Source organism: Bufo bufo, chromosome 7 (genome assembly GCF_905171765.1).
Source record: "Bufo bufo chromosome 7, aBufBuf1.1, whole genome shotgun sequence".
In the NCBI taxonomy this organism is placed as follows: Eukaryota; Metazoa; Chordata; class Amphibia; order Anura; family Bufonidae; genus Bufo; species Bufo bufo.
In genome coordinates this window covers 164,479,566-164,502,423 of record NC_053395.1, presented here as the reverse complement: position 1 = coordinate 164,502,423, position 22,858 = coordinate 164,479,566, and the positions used below count along the sequence as shown (strand labels likewise).

Here is a 22,858-nt window from a genome sequence, read left to right as displayed (position 1 = left end):
GCATCACGGATGCGGACCCATTCACTTAAATGGGTCCGCAATTCTGAGCTGCGGTGCGGAATGTAGGCACGGAGTCCCACGGAAGCACTACGGAGTGCTTCCGTGGTGTTTCTGTACTTGCCACCGTACTGCAAAAAAAGAGAGCATTTTTTGCGGTGCGGAAGGATCACGGACCCATTCAAGTTGAATGGGTCTCGAATCTCGATCCATCCCGGGCGCCGGACGGACGTTGCCCGTGCATTTTGCAATTTGCAGTCCCCAATGCACAGAACGGCCACACAATGGTGGTGTGCATGAGCTCTAAGACTAATGTTTACTTGCATACTAAGCAAGACAGGGTAGTCATGTTTGAGAACTGGTTGTGATACATAGTAAAACATGGGGATCTGTAGGGGGGGGGGGGGGGTCGAAAAAAACTGGATGGGGAGATCGGAACAGACATTTTGAGATCAAAGAACTCTTTTTGAACTTCTCCAGAACAACAATGTAATTACTGATTCTTCTTATTTTATGTTGTTATCTTATGCTGCTTATTTGACATATTATTAGGTAAAATTGCATTATTGTTGACTTACCTATTGTGTTTGACATCTTTAATTCATACTATCCTTGAATTCAATGTATTACAGCCCACTACCTGGAGGTTCCAGTTGAGATTTGGGTGGTGATACTCCACTGAGAAAAATAAATTATTATATACATACCCAGGAATAGTAAAATATTATAGACAAAATACATTTTTGCAAAACTAACAAAAACAAAAAATAGAAAATAAGTCTAATAACCCTTTATCAACCTCTGCCATATACAGTATATTGTACTTCTTTTAGGAAGTCATTCACACTATTGTCAACTAGAGATGTCGCGAACATAAAATTTTCCGTTCGAGAACGGCGAACACGAATTTCCGCAAATGTTCGTGAACGGGCGAACCGCCATAGACTTCAATAGACAGGCGAATTTTAAAATCCACAGGGACTCTTTCTGGCCACAATAGTGATGGAAAAGTTGTTTCAAGGGGACTAACACCTGGACTGTGGCATGCCGGAGGGGGATCCATGGCAAAACACCCATGGAAAATTACGTAGTTGACGCAGAGTGTGGTAAGTTAAATTCGCAATGCGATTACAACTTAGATCTGAGTTCCTAATGGTTGTATTGCTAGAATATAACGAAGATTGAGAATATAGTGCTATATTCGTCAATTCTAGCACTAGCTATACAACCATTAGGAACTCAGATCTAAGTTGTAATCGCAATGCGATTAATACAGGTAATATTAATCGCATTGCGATTACAACTTAGATCTGACTGCGTTCCTAATGGTTGTATTGCTAGAATATAACGAAGATTGAGAATATAGTGCTATATTCGTTAATTCGAGCAATTCTAGCAATACAACATAAAGTAACACAGTACTGTGTGTTAAGTAGTACTATTCCTATCAGTTTAATCCCTGTTACGTTCACTAGTATTATTATTATTATAAGGTGTGTTAAGTAGTACTATTCCTATCAGTTTAATCCCTGTTACGTTCACTAGTATTATTATTATTATAAGGTGTGTTAAGTAGTACTATTCCTATCAGTTTAATCCCTGTTACGTCCCCTATCAGGGGACGTGTATGTGGAATCGATTTTAGGAACCGGGAGATGGAAAAAGATGCTTGGTCGGTCCTCCTACTTCAAATTTGGGGCACTGCGCGTGCAATCTAATGTGCCACCAGATATGAGTGGTGTGTTAAGTAGTTCTATTCTTATCAGTTTAATCCCTGTTACGTCCCCTATCAGGCGTAAGTCTCTCCCTCAGGGATGTGCTTACTGCGCAACCCAGCGTCACATACAGACGGGGGGAGGAGCCTTAAAGACTGTTTGGTCCAAAGCCACTACACAACACCAGGTGCAGTGGGGGCGTGGCTTGACCGCAAACCCTGCAGTATGTATAGATGTGGCTCGTGTAAGGCATGCGCATTCATTTCTACAGCTAAAGTGATTACATGTTCGGTAACCGGACAGACCTTTAAAATTAGAGACTTCTATAATTGCAGGAGCAAAGGGGTGGTGTACATATGCCAATGTCCATGTCCTATTGACTATATAGGAAAAACTATTAGAGAAGTTAGGCGGCGGATATGCGAACATGTGAACGACGTGGTCAAAAAGAATATCACTTCGGTTGCGTCACATGTTAACGAAGTCCATGGTGGTAACCCCAATTGTCTGAAGTTTTCGATCCTGGAAATCATCCCCCCATCGCCAAGGGGTGGTGACTGGGATCGTAAAATTCTGCAGAAGGAGTGTGTGTGGATCCACTGGTTCAAATCCCAGGCACCCCTTGGAATTAACGAGAGACTTACCTTCTCTTGTTTTTTATAGCATGTGAAGGATGTGCTCAATCTGATCACTCTGAGGGGCTTGCTTATGGTGCCATAGGTGAGACCTACACCTGTACACCATATGTTTTTCTGTCTTTCCATCTACATGGGCTGTTGTCAATACAGGTGAGAATCAACCTGTGACACAGGTTATACCCGTCTTTTATACGGGGTACCGGAATATCGGTCACTGAGAGGAGGGTGTACGTAGGGCAGCCAGTCCAGGTTCGAGGACAGGGAGTCTCCACCACCAGGGGACGTCCCTGGGATGAGGCTTTATAAAGGGTGAGTGCAGGGATAGGATAGACACTCCAATACTCCCCAGTACTGCCCTGTGTACACCAACCATCCTCACCATATCAATGGTTGGCTACCCTGTATAAGTATTGATTATTATCTTCTGATTATCATTTTGTTTCACAAATATTCACTGGTGAACCACGCACGTGGTGGTATTATTTTATGAGGATAATTAAGTAAAAGTTAAGTTTTAAGAGGGTCAATATTGCTGGAACACTACTATTCTTATCAGTTTAATCCCTGTTACGTCCCCTATCAGGGGACGTGTATGTGGAATCAATTTTAGGAACCGGGAGATGGAAAAAGATGCTTGGTCGGTCCTCCTACTTCAAATTTGGGGCACTGCGGATGCAATCTAATGTGCCACCAGATATGAGTGGCGTGTTAAGTAGTACTTTTCTTATCAGTTTAATCCCTGTTACGTCCCCTATCAGGGGACGTGTATATGGAATAGATTTTAGGAACCGGGAGATGGAAAAAGATGCTTGGTCGGTCCTCCTACTTCAAATTTTGCGCACTGCGCGTGCAATCTAATGTGCCACCAGATATGAGTGGTGTGTTAAGTAGAGATGTCCCGAATAGTTCGCCGGCGAATAGTTCCCGGCGAACATAGCTTGTCCGCGTTCGGCGCGGCGGGCGAACATATGCGATGTTCGGTCCGCCCCCTATACATCATCATTGAGTAAACTTTGACCCTGTACCTCACAGTCAGCAGACACATTCCAGCCAATCAGCAGCAGACCCTCCCACCTCCTGGACAGCATCCATTTTAGATTCATTCGGAAGCTGCATTCTCAGTGAGAGGAGGGACAGTGCTGCTGCTGATGCTGATTCAATAGGGAAAGTGTTAGCTAGGGCAGTGTTCTGTGTCCACAGACTCATCTGCTGTAAGGACAGCGTCCTGACAGCGTCCTGACAGCACCCCAAAAAGCCCTTTTCAGGGCTGGTACATCAGTCTGCTTTTTTTAATTTATTTTTTATATATATATTGCAGTTGCCTGCCCGTGTGTGAGAGGCTGCAGGCTCAGTCACAGACAGTACTATGTGCACACCATTCATACAGGGTGTGACAGAAAATACCTCGCAGATAAAAAAAAATTCTATTTAATCTTTTTCTGTGATCTAATCACAGTTGCAAGCCAGTGTGTGTCAGGCCCACACAGACTGTATTGTGGCCACTGGCTAGGCCTCCACTCATACCGTTACAGGGTGTCACTCACTCAAATACCTTTCAGATAAAAAAAATTATATTTAATCTTTTGCTGTGATATAATCACAGTTGCAAGTCAGTGTGTGTCAGGCCCACAGAGACTGTATTGTGGCCACTGGCTAGTGGCTAGGCCTCCACTCATACCGTTACAGGGTGTCACTCACTCACAAATACCTCGCAGATAAAAAAAAATTCTATTTAATCTTTTTCTGTGATATAATCACAGTTGCAAGCCAGTGTGTGTCAGGCCCACACAGACTGTTCTGTGCCCACTGCCCACCACTTATATAGGGTGGCACAGTACCTTGCACGCATAGTAACACTTAAAAAATGGCAGGCAGAGGCAGGCCGTCGTGGTCGTGGGGCTGTGATTTCCACTGGCCCTGGAAAAATGCACAGTGTTCAGAGGCCACGTACCCTGAACCCAAAAAATTCGGAGAAAATAGTCGACTGGCTTACACAGGACACCCAATCTTCAACAGCTTCCGCTAAGAAACTTGACGCACCATCCTCCTCCAGCTCAGCTTTGGTCACCTGCTCACAAGTTACCACTCTTCCGCCCGCCGCCGCCACCACCACCACCACCACAGCCGCTTCACTTGATCCCACAGAGGAGTTATTTACACATCACTTGGATGAAATTAGTGATGCGCAACCATTATTGCCAGAGGATGGAAATAAAAGGGATATGTCTCAGTCAGGCAGCATTACACACATGGACGTACAGTGTGATGATGATGATGATGATGATGTTGTACCCGCAATGTTGCCACACCCCAGATGATAAGGCCGTTGCTTCATTATGATCAGACCAAAAGCGATCGGCTGGATAATTTTTCATAGAAAAAACATATAAAAAATTAAAAATTAAGTTGTATGGGTGGGTTTTTAATACATAAAATAAAAAAATCATAATAAAGTCTCTTAATAGTTTATTAGAAATAATGCAGACAATTTAAAAAATCCCCATCAATTCCAATACAAAAGCAAGTACAAAGCTCAGAACTAAATTATTGCAGGATGTCGTAATGGTTCGTTAATTCGACAATGGTTAATCAATTCGACACACGTCCCCGGATAGGGGACGTAACAGGGATTAAACTGATAGGAATAGTACTAGTTAAAGAGGACCTTTCACCGATTCTTACCCTATGAACTAACTATACAGATATTTAGAGCGGCGCCCGGGGATCTCACTGCACTTACTATTATCCCCGGGCGCCGCTCCGTTCTCCCGCTATGCCCTCCGGTATCTCCGCTCACTAAGTTATAGTAGGCGGAGATACCAGTCCCTAAGTTATGGTAGGCGGAGTCTGCCCTAGCGCTGGCCAATCGCAGCGCAGAGCTCACAGCCTGGGAGGTTATTTTCTCCCAGGCTGTGAGCTCTGCAATGCGATTGGCCAGCGCTAGGGCAGACTCCGCCTACCATAACTTAGGGAACGGAGATACCGGAGGACATAGCAGGAGAACGGAGCGGCGCCCGGGGATAATAGTAAGTGCAGAGAGATCCCCGGGCGCCGCTCCACATGTCTGTATACTTAGTTCATAGGGTAAGAATCCGTGAAAGGTCCTCTTTAAGACACCACGCATATAGGGTGTCACAGCACATTGCTCCGTGCACGCGCAGTGCCCCAATTTGGGAGTAAGAGGACCGACCAAGCTGTTTTTTCCATCTCCCAGTTCCTAAAATCAATTGAGTTTGGTGTATCAGAGTTTGGTCTGTCACTGTGAAGGCAGTCGAAGGTACCCGGCCTAAAAATTTTTTCCGTGGAAAAATCGGAAAATTCCCCGTTTTGCAGCCACATCCGTGATTCGTGTTTCCTGTCCGTCAAAAAAATAGGACCTGTCCTATTTTTTTGACGGACAACGGTTCACGGACCCATTCAAGTCAATGGGTCCGTGAAAGAACACGGATGCACACAAGATTGGCATCCGCGTCCGTGATCCGTGGCCGTAGGTTACTTTCATACAGACGGATCCGAAGATCCGTCTGCATAAAAGCTTTTTCAGAGCTGAGTTTTCACTTTGTGAAAACTCATATCCGACAGTATATTCTAACACAGAGGCGTTCCCATAGTGATGGGGACGCTTCTAGTTAGAATATACTACCTGAGGGGTTAATTGTGCATATCATAGCCCCCTATAAGAGATCAGGGGCTGCCAGGCAGCAGGGGGCAGACCCCCCTCCCTCCCCAGTTTTAATTTCATTGGTGGCCAGTGCGGCCCCCTGGCCCCCCTCCCTCCCTCTATTGTATTATTTTCATTGGTGGCACAGTGTGCGGCCCCCCCGCACCCCCCTCCCTCCCTCTATTGTATTATTTTCATTGGTGGCACAGTGTGCGGCCCCCCCCGGCTCCCCCTCCCTCTATTGTATTATTTTCATTGGTGGCAGAGTGTGTGGCCTCCCCTCTCCCCCGATCATTGGTGGCAGCGGAGAGTTCTGATCGGAGTCCCAGTTTAATCGCTGGGGCTCCGATCGGTAACCATGACAACCAGGACGCTACTGCAGTCCTGGTTGCCATGGTTACTTAGCAATATTAGAAGCATCATACTTACCTGCTGCGCTGTCTGTGACCGGCCGGGTGCTCCTCCTACTGGTAAGTGACAGATCATTAAGCAATGCGCCGCACAGACCTGTCATTTACCAGTAGGAGGAGCACCCAGCCGGTCACAGACAGCGCACCAGGTAAGTATGATGCTTCTAATATTGCTACGTAACCATGGCAACCAGGACTGCAGTAGCATCCTGGTTGCCATGGTTACCGATCGGAGCCCCAGCGATTAAACTGGGACTCCGATCGGAACTCTCCGCTGCCACCAATGATCCGGGGGGGGGGGAGAGGGGAGGCCGCACACTGTGCCACCAATGAAAATAATACAATAGAGGGAGGGAGGGGGGGCCGGGGGGGTGGGGGCCGCACACTGTGCCACCAATGAAAATAATACAATAGAGGGAGGGAGGGCCGCACAATGGCCACCAATGAAAATAATACAATAGAGGGAGGGAGGGGGGCCGCACACTGGCCACCAATAAAATTAATACAATAAACTGATGAGAAGAGAGAACTACAGAAAATACCACTCATATCGGGTGTGAGAGTAAATAGCACGGCGCAGACGCAGTGACCGTGGCGTGGATTCAAACAAAGGGGAGGGAGCCAGCGTTTTTTTAACCATCTCCCCGTTCGAAAAATCTATTTAATAAATGGATCCCAGATTGGGGACCATACAGGGATTAAACTGATGGGAATAGTACTACAGAAAATACCACTCATATCGGGTGTGACAGTAAATTGCACGGCGCAGACGCAGTGACCGTGGCGTGGATTCAAACAAAGGGGAGTGAGCCAGCGTTTTTTTAACCACATCCCCGTTCGAAAAATCAATTCAATTCACCTTTCGGGGACCCTTGGTGTTGTACGTGGCTGGGTGGAGGAAGAAACCTTCAATGACATCAACGGGACATGGCTAGCTTGGTATCCAACCTTGTGCAAATGGGAAGATCGCGGTTGGGCAAATGGACTGTTTGCGGTTGTTTGCGGTGCATTAAAAGGGGAGTTTGGTCTGTCAATGTCTGTGAAGCGGGCCGATACAACATCATACCTGATCGTATACACACACTGGATGTTTTAAACCACGTTGTTCAAAAAATTTTGGGATTGTTAGGTGATTTATGCCCTTTATGGATTAAAATTCAACTCTGCGTCAACTATGTAATTTTCCATGGGAGTTTTGCCATGGATCCCCCTCCGGCATGCCACAGTCCAGGTGTTAGTCCCCTTGAAACAACTTTTCCATCACTACTGTGGCTAGAAAGAGTCCCTGTGGGTTTTAAAATTCGCCTGCCTATTGAAGTCTATGACGGTTCGCCTGTTCGCGAACATTTGCAGAAATTCACGTTCGCGAATGGAAAATTTTATGTTCGCAACATCTCTAGTGTTAAGTAGTACTATTCTTATCAGTTTAATCCCTTTTACGTCCCCTATTAGGGGACGTGTATGTGGAATCGATTTTAGGAACCGGGAGATGGAAAAAGATGTTTGATCGGTCCTCCTACTTCAAATTTGGGGCACTGCGCGTGCAATCTAATGTGCCACCAGATATGAGTGGTGTATTAAGTAGTACTATTCTTATCAGTTTAATCCCTGTTACGTCCCCTATCAGGGGACGTGTATGGAATAGATTTTAGACAACCACAAAGAGTTGTCAATAGTTGACACACTCAAGACATCAATTTTATACCTCTATGCGTCAATCTTGGTGTAGTTATGACTGTGCTCGTGCGCACGTTTGGGAGATTGCAGGCGATGGGGGTTTTTCAAAGCCTATGGTCGTGTGGGCCCATTGTTGGCCTAGTAGGCTTTAATGATCACAAAGAAAATGAATGTTTTTTCTATGCAAAATTATCCATCCGATTGCTTTTGGTCTATTCACAATGAAGCAACGACCTTATCATCTGGGGTGTGCCAACATTGCCATTGCCAACACACTCATAGAGGTGGTCGCCTCAATGTGATACGCAAGCCCCTTCACCACAACAAGGTAATGATCACAAAGAGGAATTGACACATGTATGTGCCTTTTTTTTTGTTTGGTTTTTGAAGCCACAGTGCAGCACCAGAGGCCAGAAAAATTAGGCATATACACATGCCTGAAAAATTTGGTATTGTTGCAGCAGCCGCAGAAAAATTGATGTTTGTTTCCCAGGCAAAAAGTGCCCTAAAACATTGTGGCTTGAACCCTAGTTGGTGGCGGATAAGTCACGCAAGTCATCCGGCATTCAAAGATAAAATACAGCAGCGTGTGGACCATTTTTAGCCCAAGGCAGATCTCATCAGGCCTTTTTTAGTCGAATGTATCGCCCACTGTCAGTCCCTTCGGGATCCATCCCACATTCATCTTAATAAAGGTGAGGTAATCTAGACTTTTTTGACCTAGGCGACTTCTCTTCTTAGTGACAATACCTCCTGCTGCACTGAAGGTCCTTTCTGACAGGACACTTGAAGCGGGGCAGGCCAGAAGTTCTATCGCAAATTGGGATAGCTCAGGCCACAGGTCAAGCCTGCACACCCAGTAGTCAAGGGGTTCATCGCTCCTCAGAGTGTCGATATCTGCAGTTAAGGCGAGGTAGTCTGCTACCTGTCGGTCAAGTCGTTATCTGAGGGTGGACCCCGAAGGGCTGTGGCGATGCGTAGGACTTAAAATGCTCCGCATGTCCTCCATCAACAACACGTCTGTAAAGCGTCCTGTCCTTGCCGGCGTGGTCGTGGGAGGAGGAGGATTACTTTCACCTCTTCCCCTGTTAGATTCCCGTTGTGCTGTGACATCACCCTTATACGCTGTGTAAAGCATACTTTTAAATTTATTTTGGAACTGCTGCATCCTTTCCGACTTGCGGTAATTCGGTAACATTTCAGGCACTTTCTGCTTATACCGGGGGTCTAGTAGCGTGGCCACCCAGTACAGGTCGTTCTCCTTCAGCCTTTTTATACGAGGGTCCCTCAACAGGCACGACAGCATGAAAGACCCCATTTGCACAAGGTTGGATGCCGAGTTACTCATGTCCCGTTCCTCGTCCTCAGTGATCTCACCGAAGGTATGTTCTTCCCCCCAGTCACGTACAACAACACGGGTACTAGATAGGTGACAACGAGCACCCTGGGATGCCTTTTGTGGTTGGTCTTCCTCCTCCTCCTCAAAGCCACATTCCTCCTCTGACTCCTCTTCCTCATACTCCTCTTGCAGCGTTGCCGCAGGTCCGGCAAGCGATTATGACAAGGCTGTTTCTGGTGGTGATGGTGACCACAACTCTTCCTCTTCACGCTCATCTACAGCCTGATCCAGCACTCTTCGCAGGGCACGCTCCAGGAAGAAAACAAATGGGATGATGTCGCTGATGGTGCCTTCAGTGCGACTGACTAGGTTTGTCACCTCCTCAAAAGGACGCATGAGCCTACAGGCATTGCGCATGAGAGTCCAGTAACGTGGCAAAAAAATTCCCAGCTCCGCAGAGGCTGTCCTAGCACCCCGGTCATACAAATACTCGTTGACGGCTTTTTCTTGGAGCAGGCGGTCGAACATTAGGAGTGTTGAATTCCAACGTGTCGGGCTTTCGCAAATCAAGCGCCTCACTGGCATGTTGTTTCGGACCATGGCCATGTAGGAACGCCTGAAATGGCCACACACCTTCCTGGCCTGCTTCAGGACGTCCTGTAAGCCTGGGTACTTATGCACAAAGCGTTGTACGATCAGATTCAACACATGTGCCATGCACGGCACATGTGTCAACTTGCCCAAATTCAATGCCGCCAACAAATTGCTTCCGTTGTCACACACCACTTTGCCGATCTCCAGTTGGTGCGGAGTCAGCCACTGATCCACCTGTGCGTTCAGGGCGGACAGGAGTGCTGGTCCGGTGTGACTCTCTGCTTTCAGGCAAGTCAACCCCAAGACGGTGTAAATAGCCCCTGGGGAGCTGGGGGAGTGCCGTTGATGTGGAGCAAGATGCAGCAGCAGAAGAGGACTCAGCCGAGGAGGTTATGGAAGAGGATGGAGTTGGAGGAGTAGAGGAGCTGGCAGCAGGCCTGCCTGCAAGTCGTGGCGGTGTCACCAACTCCTCTGCAGAGCCACGCATTCCATGCTTGGCAGCCGTCAGCAGATTTACCCAATGCGCAGTGTAGGTGATATACCTGCCCTGACCGTGCTTTGCAGACCAGGCATCAGTGGTCAGATGGACCCTTGCCCCAACACTGTGTGCCAGACATGCCATTACTTCCTTTTGCACAATCGAGTACAGGTTGGGGATTGCCTTTTGTGCAAAGACATTTCGGCCGGGTACCTTCCACTGCGGTGTCCCAATAGCTACAAATTTTTGGAACGCCTCAGACTCCACCAGCTGGTTTGGTAAAAGCTGGAGGGCTAAGAGTTCAGACAAACCAGCTGTCAGACGCCGGGCAAGGGGGCGACTTTGTGACAAACATGTCAAACATGTCCTTGACAGACACCTGACTGTGGGCAGGTGAGATGGAACTGCTCAAGGCAAGAGACGGAGTGGCGGATGGTTGAGAGGGGGCAAGGAGGACAGCAGTGGTTGACGTGGCTGAAGATGCTGGACAAGGAGGAGGATGGCGGCTTTGAGTTTGTGTGCTGCTTGTACTCATCATGTGTTGATCCCATAGGTGTTTGTGATGTGCGATCATGTGCCTTCGCAAAGCAGTTGTACCTAGGTGGGTGTTGGACTTCCCGCGACTCAGTTTCTTTTGGCACAGGTTGCAAATGGCATCGCTGTTGTCAGAGGCAGACACACAAAAAAAATGCCACACTGCTGAGCTCTGCAATGACGGCATTCTGGTGGTGGCAACAGCATGCGTTGATTGGCGTGCTGTCTGGCTGACACCGGGTGCCGATGCATGCTGTCTGACTGTGCCACTAGCTCCTTGCGATGACCTCCCTCTGCTTCCAACTCGTCTCCTCCTCCTCTCTGTCTCCCCATCAGAACTTTCCCCCTGTTCTTCTTCTCTTCGAGCGGGCACCCACGTGACATCCACGGACACATCGTCATCATCAACCGCTTCACTTGTATCTGACAACTCAGCAAAGGAAGCAGCAGCGGGTACATCATCATCATCACACCGTACGTCCATGTGTGTAATGCTGCCTGACTGAGACATATCCCTGTTATCTACATCCTCTGGCAATAATGGTTGCGCATCACTCATTTCTTCCAACTGATGTGTAAATAACTCCTCTGACAGATCAAGTGAAGCGGCTGTGGTGCTAGTGTTGGTGGTGGCGGCAGGCGGGATAGTGGTAACTTGAGAGGTTCTCGAAGCTGAGCTGGAGGAGGATGGTGCGTCAAGGTTCCGAGCGGAAGCTGTAGAAGATTGGGTGTCCTGTGTTAGCCAGTCAACTATGTCCTCAGAACTTTTCGAGTTCAGGGTACGTGGACTCTGAAAACACTGGGCATTATTCTAGGGCCGAAGGGAATCACAGCACCACGACCACGACGGCCCCTGTAGGGTGGCCTGCCGGTCATTTTTTTTAGATTCGTTAAGTTGTACTATGCGTGCAAGCTACTGTGACACCAGATATGAGTTGCGCAGGTGACACTATGCACTTGCAGCTGGGCCTTAAACACACAAACACGTGTGTGCAACTGACTGCTATTTATTCACAGCCAAAATTGTTGTTTTTATTTAAATGGAATCGAATGTGACACCAGATATAAATGGCGCTGAAGTGACACTATGGACTTGCAGCTAGGCCTTAAACACACAAACACGTGTGTGCAACTGACTGCTATTTATTCACAGTCAAAATTGTTGTTTTTATTTAAATGGAATCGAATGTGACACCAAATATGAGTTACGCTGAAGTGACACTATGCGCTTGCAGCTGGGCCTTAAACACACAAACACATGTGTGCAACTGACTGCTATTTATTCACAGCCAAAATTGTTGTTTTTATTTAAATGAAATCGAATGTGACACCAGATATGAGTTGCGCTGGTGACACTGTGCACTTGCAGGGCATGAAACACACGCACGTGCCGTCAACTTACTGCTATTATATTACCGTCAAAAAAGTTTTTGTTTTTTTTTTAATGCAAGCTACTGTGACACCAGTTATGAGTGGTGGCACTGGGCAAGTGGGCACAGTATACGCTGTGAGCCTGACACACACGCTGGCAGGCAGGCAACTGCAATTAGATTACACAGGAAAAAAAAAAAAAGCAGACTGATGTTCTAGACCTAAAAAGGGCTTTTTGGGGTGCTGTCCTTACAGCAGAGATCAGATGAGTCTTTCAGGACTGTAGTGGACACTGAATACACTAGCCTAGCTATCGATTTCCCTATTAAATCAGCAGCAGCTACACTGTCCCTCCTCTCACTAAGAATGCAGCTTCTGAATGAATCTAAAATGGATGCTGTCCAGGAGGTTGGAGGGAGGGTCTGCTGCTGATTGGCTGGAATGTGTCTGCTGACAGTTCATATATAATGTTTGTCTATTGTGTTAGTGCATCATTTTTCTTTTTTAAATGTAGCAATGTACATCCGCATATTCATTTATTACATTGTGCAGGATTTTTTTTTGGCCTTCTTCGTGATTTTTGCTTTGGTATATGTACAGTGACAAATCAATAATCCAAATGTGGGAGATGTGTGCAAGGATTACCTTGCCCATAACATTTCCCTATTCAGCAACATTGTAAACTAAGATTACTCTGCTCTCCTATTTAGGAGTTTTATCTCTCTCAGATTACTGCTACAGTATTTTGTATTTAAATTTCAATGGTACATAATGCTGCCAAAGATTTTTTAAAGAATTGTTTTTGATGAATACTTTTGTCAAGTAAATAGATTTGCCCTTTAAACAGACATGCCTAAAGATGACAGGTCTAATGTACATATGAATAGTATTGGAACAGTCACTCAATAACATATCTACTTACTTTTGCTTTCACATAGGACAAAAGAATATTAATGACTTCGTTGGATACCGGAATCATATATTTTTGATATACTGAAGAAAATGCCATCTTGAACAGTTGGACTGCCATGATGATGTGTGCTTTCGCTGTCGCAGTTTTAATTAAAGAATCTATCAAATGAATAAAAAAAACAATTTTTTCCTTTATTTTCAATAAACATTAAATAGTATTAATTAAAATCAACATTAATCTACATGCATTTGTCTGTCAGAGTAATTTCAAGGCATGAATGTTTCTTTTTTTTAAAGTTAAGTAGATGGATTACTAAAATGACACTTTTTGTTTACGGTTATGTATAACCTTAATTTACAGTGCCTTGCAAAAGTATTCACCCCCCTTGACTTTTTTTTGTATTTTGTAACATTACAGCCTTAAGTTCAATGTTTTTTTAATCAGAATTTTATGTGATGGATCAGAACACAATAGTCTAAGTTGGTGAAGTGAAATGAAAAAACTATATAAATAAAACAATTGTTCAGAAATAGAAAAAAAAAATTGGCATGTGCGTATATATTCACCGCCCATAAAAAGCTCTGGTGCAACCAATTACCTTCAGAAGTCACATCATTAGTGAAATGATGTGCAATCTAAGTGTCACATCATCTGTCATTACATATACACACCTTTTTTAAAAAGGCCCCAGAGGCTGCAACACCTAAGCAAGATGCATCACTAACCAAACACTGCCAGGAAGACCAAGGAACTCTCCAAACAAGTAAGTGACAATGTTGTTGAGAAGTACAAGTCAGGGTTAGGTTTTAAAAAATTATCCAAATCTTTGATGATCCCCAGGAGCACCATCAAATCTATCATAACCAAATGGAAAGAACATCGCACAACAGCAAACCTGCCAAGAGACGGCCGCCCACCAAAACTCACGGATCGGGCAAGGAGGGCATTAATCAGAGAGGCAGCAGAGAGACCTAAGGTAACCCTGGAGGAGCTGCAGAGTTCCACAGCAGAGACTGAAGTATCTGTACATAGGACGACATTAAGCCATACGCTCCATAGAGTTGGGCTTTATGGCAGAGTGGTCAGAAGCAAAAAACAAAAAGGCACGTTGTGAGTTTGTGAAAAGGCATGTGGGAGACTCCCAAAATGTATGGAGGAAGGTGCTCTGGTCTGATGAGACTAAAATAGAACTTTTCAGCCATCAAAGAAAACACTATGTCTGGAGAAAACCCAACACATCACATCACCCAAAGAACACCATCCCCACAGTGAAACATGGTGGTGGCAGCATCATGCTGTGGGGATGTTTTTCAGCAGCCGGGACTGAAAAACTGATCAGAGTTGAGGGAAAGATGGGTGGTGCAAAATACAGGGATATTCTTGAGCAAAACCTGTACCACTATGTGCGTGATTTGAGGCTAGGATGGAGGTTCACCTTTCATAGAAAAATTAGAATGTGTCGGAAGATAAGAACCATTTGGCCCACCTGGTCTGCCAAATATACTGAATACTATCAATAGCCCTTGGCCCTATCTTATATGAAGGATGGCCTTATGCCTATCCGATGCATGCCTAAACTCCTTAGGGAGGTTCCACCACCTGATATAGGCACTAATAGCAAACAGAAAAATAGAAACACAAACAATATTATCAAGGACAAGGGCAGAAGGAATAATCTGTTTGTGACACAATATAGTACAGAGTACCAACAGATATGTCATATTATAAAAAAACATTTTCCTGTCCTGTCTTATGATAGAGAATGGACTGACATAGTTGCAGATGGGGTTAAATGCGCAGCTAGAAGGGCGCCCACAATTGCAAACTATGTCAGCCCTAGCCTATATCAAGAAGAGAAAAAGTCGCAACCAGTGTGGCTTAGGACCAAGGGGAGTTATAGGTGTGGACACCACAGATGCATTTGCTGCACACATATGATGAAATACAAAACTTTTTCCTCAACTGCAAACAACAGAGTTTTCCCAATGAAAGCGTATCTTAACTGCAATACAACCCACGCTGTCTATTTGATCACTTGCACAACATGCAAATTGCAATACGTGGGCTGCACCATTAATGCAATAAAATCTAGAATACGCAAACACATCTCTGATGTGCCCCATCATGGCAGTCGCAATGTGTCTGCAGCTAGCCTCCATTTTGCTGTCTGCCATGGTGGGGACACATCAGATATGGTAGTACAAGGCATAGAAAAAGTTTTTCTGCCTAAACGTGGAGGAGACTATAGAAGAAAATTATTAAACAGGGAATCGTTTTGGATTTTTTCACTGAACACACGTCAACCTGTGTGTATTTCCCCTTTCTCTGAGAATGTTATAGTAAATTTCTGATGATCTGATCTCCATTACATTCCAACATAGTCTGCTAGAACACTGCTATATACCCGGCTCATACCCCATGTATCCTTTTTATATGTATACCCTTGTATGACATAGTTTTTTTGCATAGTTATTATACATTTATTTTCTCTATGCAGATATATGGTTATATTTTTGTTTTTTCTTTCATTTAATTTTCATGAGAAGAGTTAACTGAAGGTGTGGCACCTTTTCTTGGAGGCGGTTACAGGCCTGTGGAAACAATCAGTGAACACAGGTGCACCCTCCCCTTTAAAAGGTCTCACTTTTAATGTCTTTCTGTGTCATGAAGAAGGGCTGGAAATGTCTCTGGTAGCCCGAAACGCATAGACAAGACTGCTAATATTTGTATTTCATGGATGAGTTTTTAACCGCAAGCTGAATAAACGCACATTCCTTTAAAGTGGAGCTGGATTTTTCTCAACTTCTTTCTGCATAAACTCCTTAACTGTATTTGCAGCTACCACTTCTGCAGGAAGGCTATTCCATGCATCCACTACTCTCTCAGTAAAGTAATACTTCCTGATATTACTTTTAAACCTTTGCCCCTCTAATTTAAAACTATATCCTCTTGTAGCAGTTTTTCTTCTTTTAAATCCCCTCTGTCTCGTCTTTCTTCCAAGCTATACATGTTAAGGTCCTTTGATCTTTCCTGGTAAGTTTTATCCTGCAATCCATGTACTAGTTTAGTAGCTCTTCTCTGAACTCTCTCCAAAGTATCAATATCCTTCTGGAGATATGGTCTCCAGTACTGCGCACAATACTCCGAATGAGGTCTCACTGGTGCTCTGTAGAGCGGCATGAGCACCTCCCTCTTTCTACTGGTAATGCCTCTCCCTATACACCCAAGCATTCTGCTAGCATTTCCTGCTGCTCTATGACATTATCTGCCTACCTTTAAGTCTTCTGAAATAATGACCCCTAAATCCCTTTCCTCAGATACTGAGGTTAGGACTGTATCACAGATTTTATATTCTGCTCTTGGGTTTTTACGCCCCAGGTGCATTATCTTGCACTTATCAACATTAAATTTTAGTTGCCAGATTTTTGACCATTCCTTTAGTTTTCCTAAATCCGTTGGTGTATCCCTCCAGGAACATCAACCCTGTTACAAATCTTTGTGTCATCAGCAAAAAGACACACCTTACCATCGAGGTCTTCTGCAATTTCGCTGATAAAGATATTAAACAATATGGGTCCCAGAATAGATCCCTGAGGTACCCCACTGGTAACAAGACCATGGTCTGAATATACTCCATTGACTACAACCCTCTGTTGTCTGTCCCTCAGCCACTGCCTAATCCATTCAACAATATGGGAGTCCAAGCCCAAAGACTCTAATTTATTGATAAGCCTTTTATGTGGGACAGTATCAAAAGCCTTACTAAAGTCTAGATAAGCTATGTCTATTGCACCTCCGCCATCTATTATTTTAGTCACCCAATCAAAAAAATCAATAAGATTAGTTTGACATGATCTCCCTGAAGTAAACCCATGCTGTTTTTCATCTTTCAATCCATGAGATTTTAGATGTTCCACAATCCTCTCCTTGAGTATGGCTTCCATTAATTTCCCCACTATTGATGTCAGGCTTACTGGCCTATAGTTGCCCGATTCCTCCCTACTACCTTTCTTGTGAATGGGCACAACATTTGCTAATTTCCAATCTTCTGGGACGACTCCTGTTACCAGTGATTGGTTAAATAAATCTGTTAATGGTTTTGCTAGTTCACCGCTGAGCTCTTTTAATAGCTTTGGGTGTATCCCATCAGGCCCCTGTGACTTATTTGTATAAATTTTAGACAGCTGACTTAGAACCTCTTCCTCTGCAAAGACACATGCATCAACAGATGCATTAGTCTTCCTTCCTAACTGAGGTCCTTTTCCTTCATTTTAATTTGTAAAAACTGAACAGAAGTATTCATTGAGGCAGTCAGCTAGTTCTTTATCTTCTTCCATATACCTTCCTTCTTTTATTTTTAATTTGGTAATTCCTTGTTTTAGTTTCCTTTTTTTATTTATGTATCTGAAGAATGTCTTATCGCCTTTTTTCACTGACTGAGCTAATTTCTATTCTGCCTGCGCTTTAGAAGCTCTTATAACTTGTTTGCCCTCTCTCTGCCTAATCTTATAAATTTGCCTGTCATCCTCGTTTTTAAAAAAAATAATTACTAAATACTATCTTTTTGTTTTTAATGATTTTAGCCACTTCTGCTGAGTACCACAGTGGTCTCTTCCTTTTTTTGCTTTTACTGACAAGCCTAATGCAATTTTCTGTTGCCTTCAATAGTGCCACTTTTAAGTAGTCCCATTTCTCCTGGACTCCATTGAAACTGTTCCAATCCGATAGGGACTCGTATACCACTAATCTAATTTTAGAAAAGTCTGTTTTTCTAAAATCTAAAACTTTTGTTTTTGTGTAGTGTGAATCAGTCACTGTACTTATAGTAAACCACACTGACTGATGATCACTAGATCCCAAGCTTTCCCCTACAGTAATATCAGATACCAAATTCCCATTTGTGAATGCTAAATCTAAAATGGCCTCCTTTCGGGTTGGCTCCTCAACTACTTGCTGTAGAGATAATCCCAGTTGGGAATTTAGAATATCTGTACTCCTGGCAGAACTAGCTATTTTGGTTTTCCAGTTTACATCAGGAAGATTAAAGTCTCCCATAATGATAACTTCCCCCTTCAATGTCATTTTAGCTATTTCCTCAACTAGTAGATCATCTAATTCTTTGACTTGGCTAGGTGGTCTATATATCACACCTACACGAGTTACCTTCTGATTATCAAGCTGCAAGGTAACCCAAACTGACTCTAAAATGGTCTTGCTAACTTGTATTAAATTATATTTTATGCTATCTTTCACATACAGGGCCACCCCTCCGCCCTTATTGCCTCCTCTGTCTTTCCTATATAGAGAGAACCCTTGTATTGTTATATCCCAGTCATTACTTCCATTGAACCACATCTCAGTTACAGCCACTAAATCTATATTCTCAGATGCCATTATAGCCTCAAAAGTTCATTGATCTTATTCCCTAAACTGCGATCATTTGTACAGTAGACAAGACTCTGAGCTTGTCATTTCTTAACCTATGTGCTACTGGCATCTTCTGGCATTGTTCTGGGGGGCAGTCGGACTGCTGGATTGTCACTCTTTTGCCCAGCAGCAGTTCAGCAGGACAATGACCCCAAACACACTGCTAAAGCAACACTTGACTGGTTTAAGGGGAAACATGTAAATGTGTTGGAATGGCCTAGTTAAAGCCAAGATCTCAATCCAATAGAAAATCTGTGGTCAGACTTAAAGATTGCTGTTCACAAGCGCAAACCATCCAACTTGAAGGAGCTGGAGCAGTTTTGCAAGGAGGAATGGGCAAAAATCCCAGTGGTAAGATGTGGCAAGCTCATAGAGATTTATCCAAAGCGACATGGAACTGTGATTGCTGCAAAAGGTGGCTCTACAAAGTATTGACTTTAGGGGTGTGAATAGTTATTCACATTGACTTTTTCTGGTATTTTGTCCTATTTGTTTGCTTCACAATAAAAAAAAAACCAAACATCTTCAAAGTTGTGGGCATGTTCAGTAAATTAAATGATGCAAATCCTCAAACAATCCATGTTAATTCCAGGTAGTGAGGCACCAAAATATGAAAAAAGTCAAGGGGGGTGAATACTTTTGCAAGGCACTGTAGGTGCACCATTTGAAGTTGGCTTTTTGAGGTGAACATAGAGGAATGCATGCAAGTATCATTAAAAAAAAACACAGGAGTGAGCAATAAAACTACAGAATAGTAGTAGGTATTCTACTCACCTGAGGCTGTTGTGTCAGGCACAACATCATGAATGCATACACAGTTGTCAGATCATCAGATCCCCTGTCTGCTGTTTAGGGACCAACAGGATGTCAATGTCAGATCTTATAATGGTTGGTATGAAGTGGACGTTGATTCAGTGGGCTACTTGAACAGATTTGGCTTGGGGCTACTCATAAGTATTAAGTGTTATCTTGGTGACCCTCTGGTATTCAACAATTAACCTTTATATAGGCAATTGAACTTTGCTGCAAGGGAATCACCTGGCCTCTTAAAATAGCTTCTGTTCAAGTGATAGCTGATGCACAGAGGGACACGGATGCAGAGCACAGAGGAATCAGGCAAAACTGCAGTCAGGGAACAGGCCAATGTCAGGGCAAGCAGAGTTTGTGTGATTGGCTAAAGAATCTGAGGTCAGGGGAGGCAACTCAGGGTCAGAATAGAGATCAGAAAGAGGTCAGATCAGGCAGCAAATTCCAATCCGGAAAACAGGCAGAAGTTGGTACAGGGGCAGAAAAATGTAGACCAGCACACTTTTGCAGAACATTAGGGGACTAGAATGTATTGCTTAGGCACCTTCCCAGAGGGGAAAATGCTTTAAGTACCCCTGGGTGACCAGTTATAGGCTGGGGAAGATTTAGGTGCGTGCACACTGAACCTTTAAGAGCTGGAGGGAGTGTGACCCCTATGGGAAGAGTGAGGGATGCCTAGCGAGCAGGCCATAGCCTGTGGGGAATCAAAGAGATACCCCAGCAGTCCGATCAGCCAGGAAGAAGGCTTCTGATCCGTGCCTCTGTTCTGCACTGGTGCACAGTTCATTTTTTATAGACAAAGGGGGTCATTTATTAAGAACGGAGTTTAAGACGTTGGTCTTAATAACCCCTATATCTGGCGGTGGATCCGCCTACATAACTTCAGTGCATCCAATGCCAGGCTAAATGTAAGACGGCTTCCTAGCTGGCTTACATTTAGACCATTTTCTATGCCTAAAACAGGTGTAGAAAATGATAAATGAGAGAGACATGCTGGCCTGTCCCCTTCCCCCACACCCACTTTTTTAGACCTGGCGTGAGCAGGGAAAAGTTGCATATATAACCTTTGCGCCGCAATCTGCACCAGAAATACGCCTAATATAGGCGTATTTCTGGATAATAAATTATTCCAAAATTCATTTTGTAGATTTCTATGTCATTCTGTGAGAAAGATTAGTCAGTCAAACTAACCAATTACATGCTATCATCAATCAGAAGTTATTGAGAAAGTACTGAAGCTGTAAGCCACACCTCCTGAATGACCTCCTTCCTTTCTTCTCCAGCCAGAACAGCACTTGTGTGAACTGCAGGCTGGTTCTATGTTTGCCTTAGGCCTCATGCACACGACCGTGCCATTTTTTGCGGTCGGCAATATAAATGCCTATTCTTGTCTGCAAATCGCGGACAAGAATAGGACATGTTATTTTTTTTAGTGGGGCCGCGGAATGGAGCCACTGATGGGGACAGCACACGGAGTGCTGTCCGCATCTTTTGCGGCCCCATTGAAATGAATATTTTTGGCGGCTCGGATGCGGACCCAAACAACGGTTGTGTGCATGAGGCCTTACAGTGAAAACTTTTTATTGACATGAATTTCGCTCTGTAGTATTGTCCAAATCCCACCTTTTTCTCTCCTGTCAGAGCCATGTTATTAGTGTGTCTGCACTAGGGTTGCCACCCGGGCAGTATCTCACCTGCCAAGCCGGTAACTTTAGTACCCGTGCCGGTAATTTATTTCTACAGGCAATTTTCCTATATCAATTGTGGAGCGCTCATTAGAACAGCCTTTAACTCCCACCCTACCCCACTTGTGTTAACAAAAAAAAAACAGAACTCACCTCCTCCATTTGATCACATCGAGGTGAATACTCGCTGCTGACTGGATGTGCAGGACAGGACCTGCGAGATGTCATCACCGCAGCGCGATCAAATGGATGAGTTCTTTTTTTTGCACAGAGAAGATAACTATAAAACTCTTGAACAGACATACACTTATGTTTGTTTTTTTTTATTCACTGTTATGCATACTGTTATGTTTCTTTCCCTTTAAGGGAAGTTTTCTTGTTTACGTTTTTATTACTTTATAAATTTAAAATGCAACTGAGATAAATGCTTATCAAGATGGTTTGAATCTTCACTGTAATGACAGCTGCAACTGTCTTGGTTTGATCATAACCGACAGCTGCGACTGTCTCCCACATATTACTTTTTGTGTTATTTGTACTCCCTATTTCTTTGAAAATTAATAAAGAACTATTGAAAGTAAAATATATATATATATATATATATATATATATATATATATATGAGAAAATAATGGCGGCACCGGAAAACAGCAATGTGGGTGCTAGGTCCAGGGATGTAGCTGCTTACCCCAAATCGACAGTGATGAAAGACGGACAGCACTCCAAGTAAAAAGCAATGGTGTTTATTCACCCATGTGGATGGCAACGTTGTATGAGCTGAAACGTTGCCATCCACATGGGTGAATAAACACCATTGCTTTTTACTTGGAGTGCTGTCCGTCTTTCATCACTATCTATCTATATATATATAATGTAATATAAAAATACAGTAAAAGTAAAATAAACTAAGGTCAACTCCACATGCCACAGATAAATAGATGGAAGCATCTCTTACCTAAGACCTCTCTGCTGTGAATAACATGAGTGCCTCAATGCGACTGCTATATATAGCTGCTGACAAACATATGACTCAGGACTGATTGAATCAGTTATCTGTATATGACTGCAGGCCATGCAGAGCACCTTTCACAATCCCCTTTGGCAAAAATAACCAACTGTGACTTGGAATGCTCTTTAGTGGCCACTAATTGGAATCAAAGAGGATTAATTTAGTAAAGAAGTAAAAAAACGAACTATTTGAGGTCAACATTTTGAGATCCTAAAATAATATAAAAAAGTAAAAATTATAAATAGCTTTACATCACAATTCCAAGCTTAGGATGGAGTGGTGCAAATCACGCTGCCACTGGACTCTGAAGCAGTGGAAACTAGAGATGAGTGAATTTAATCTACCGGATTCTAACGAACTGATTAATTTTTGATAATAAGGCCTCTTGCACACGAACGATATGTATTAGGTCCAGATGCGTTCAAGGTGCGTTCAGGAAAAAACTCGCACCATTTTGCAAGCAAGTTCAGTCAGTTTTGTCTGCGATTGCATTCAGTTGTTCAGTTTTTTTCGCTCGGGTGAAATGCGCATTGATGTGTTTTTCACGCGCGTGATAAAAAAACTGAAGGTTTACAAACAACATCTCTTAGCAACCATCAGTGA

General features: G+C 43.9%; 1 protein-coding gene across 1 annotated transcript in view; it reads right to left on the bottom strand.

Moving 5' to 3' along the window:
- LOC121008606 (putative methyltransferase DDB_G0268948) overlaps positions 1-13,415 on the bottom strand; it is a 116,480-nt gene extending 103,065 nt beyond the window's left edge. The window contains exon 1 of the mRNA XM_040441255.1: positions 13,337-13,415. Coding sequence (XP_040297189.1) covers positions 13,337-13,393 — 57 coding nt within the window. The 5' untranslated portion in view covers positions 13,394-13,415. The remainder of the gene's footprint in view (positions 1-13,336) is intronic.
- Positions 13,416-22,858: the final 9,443 nt, after the last annotated feature.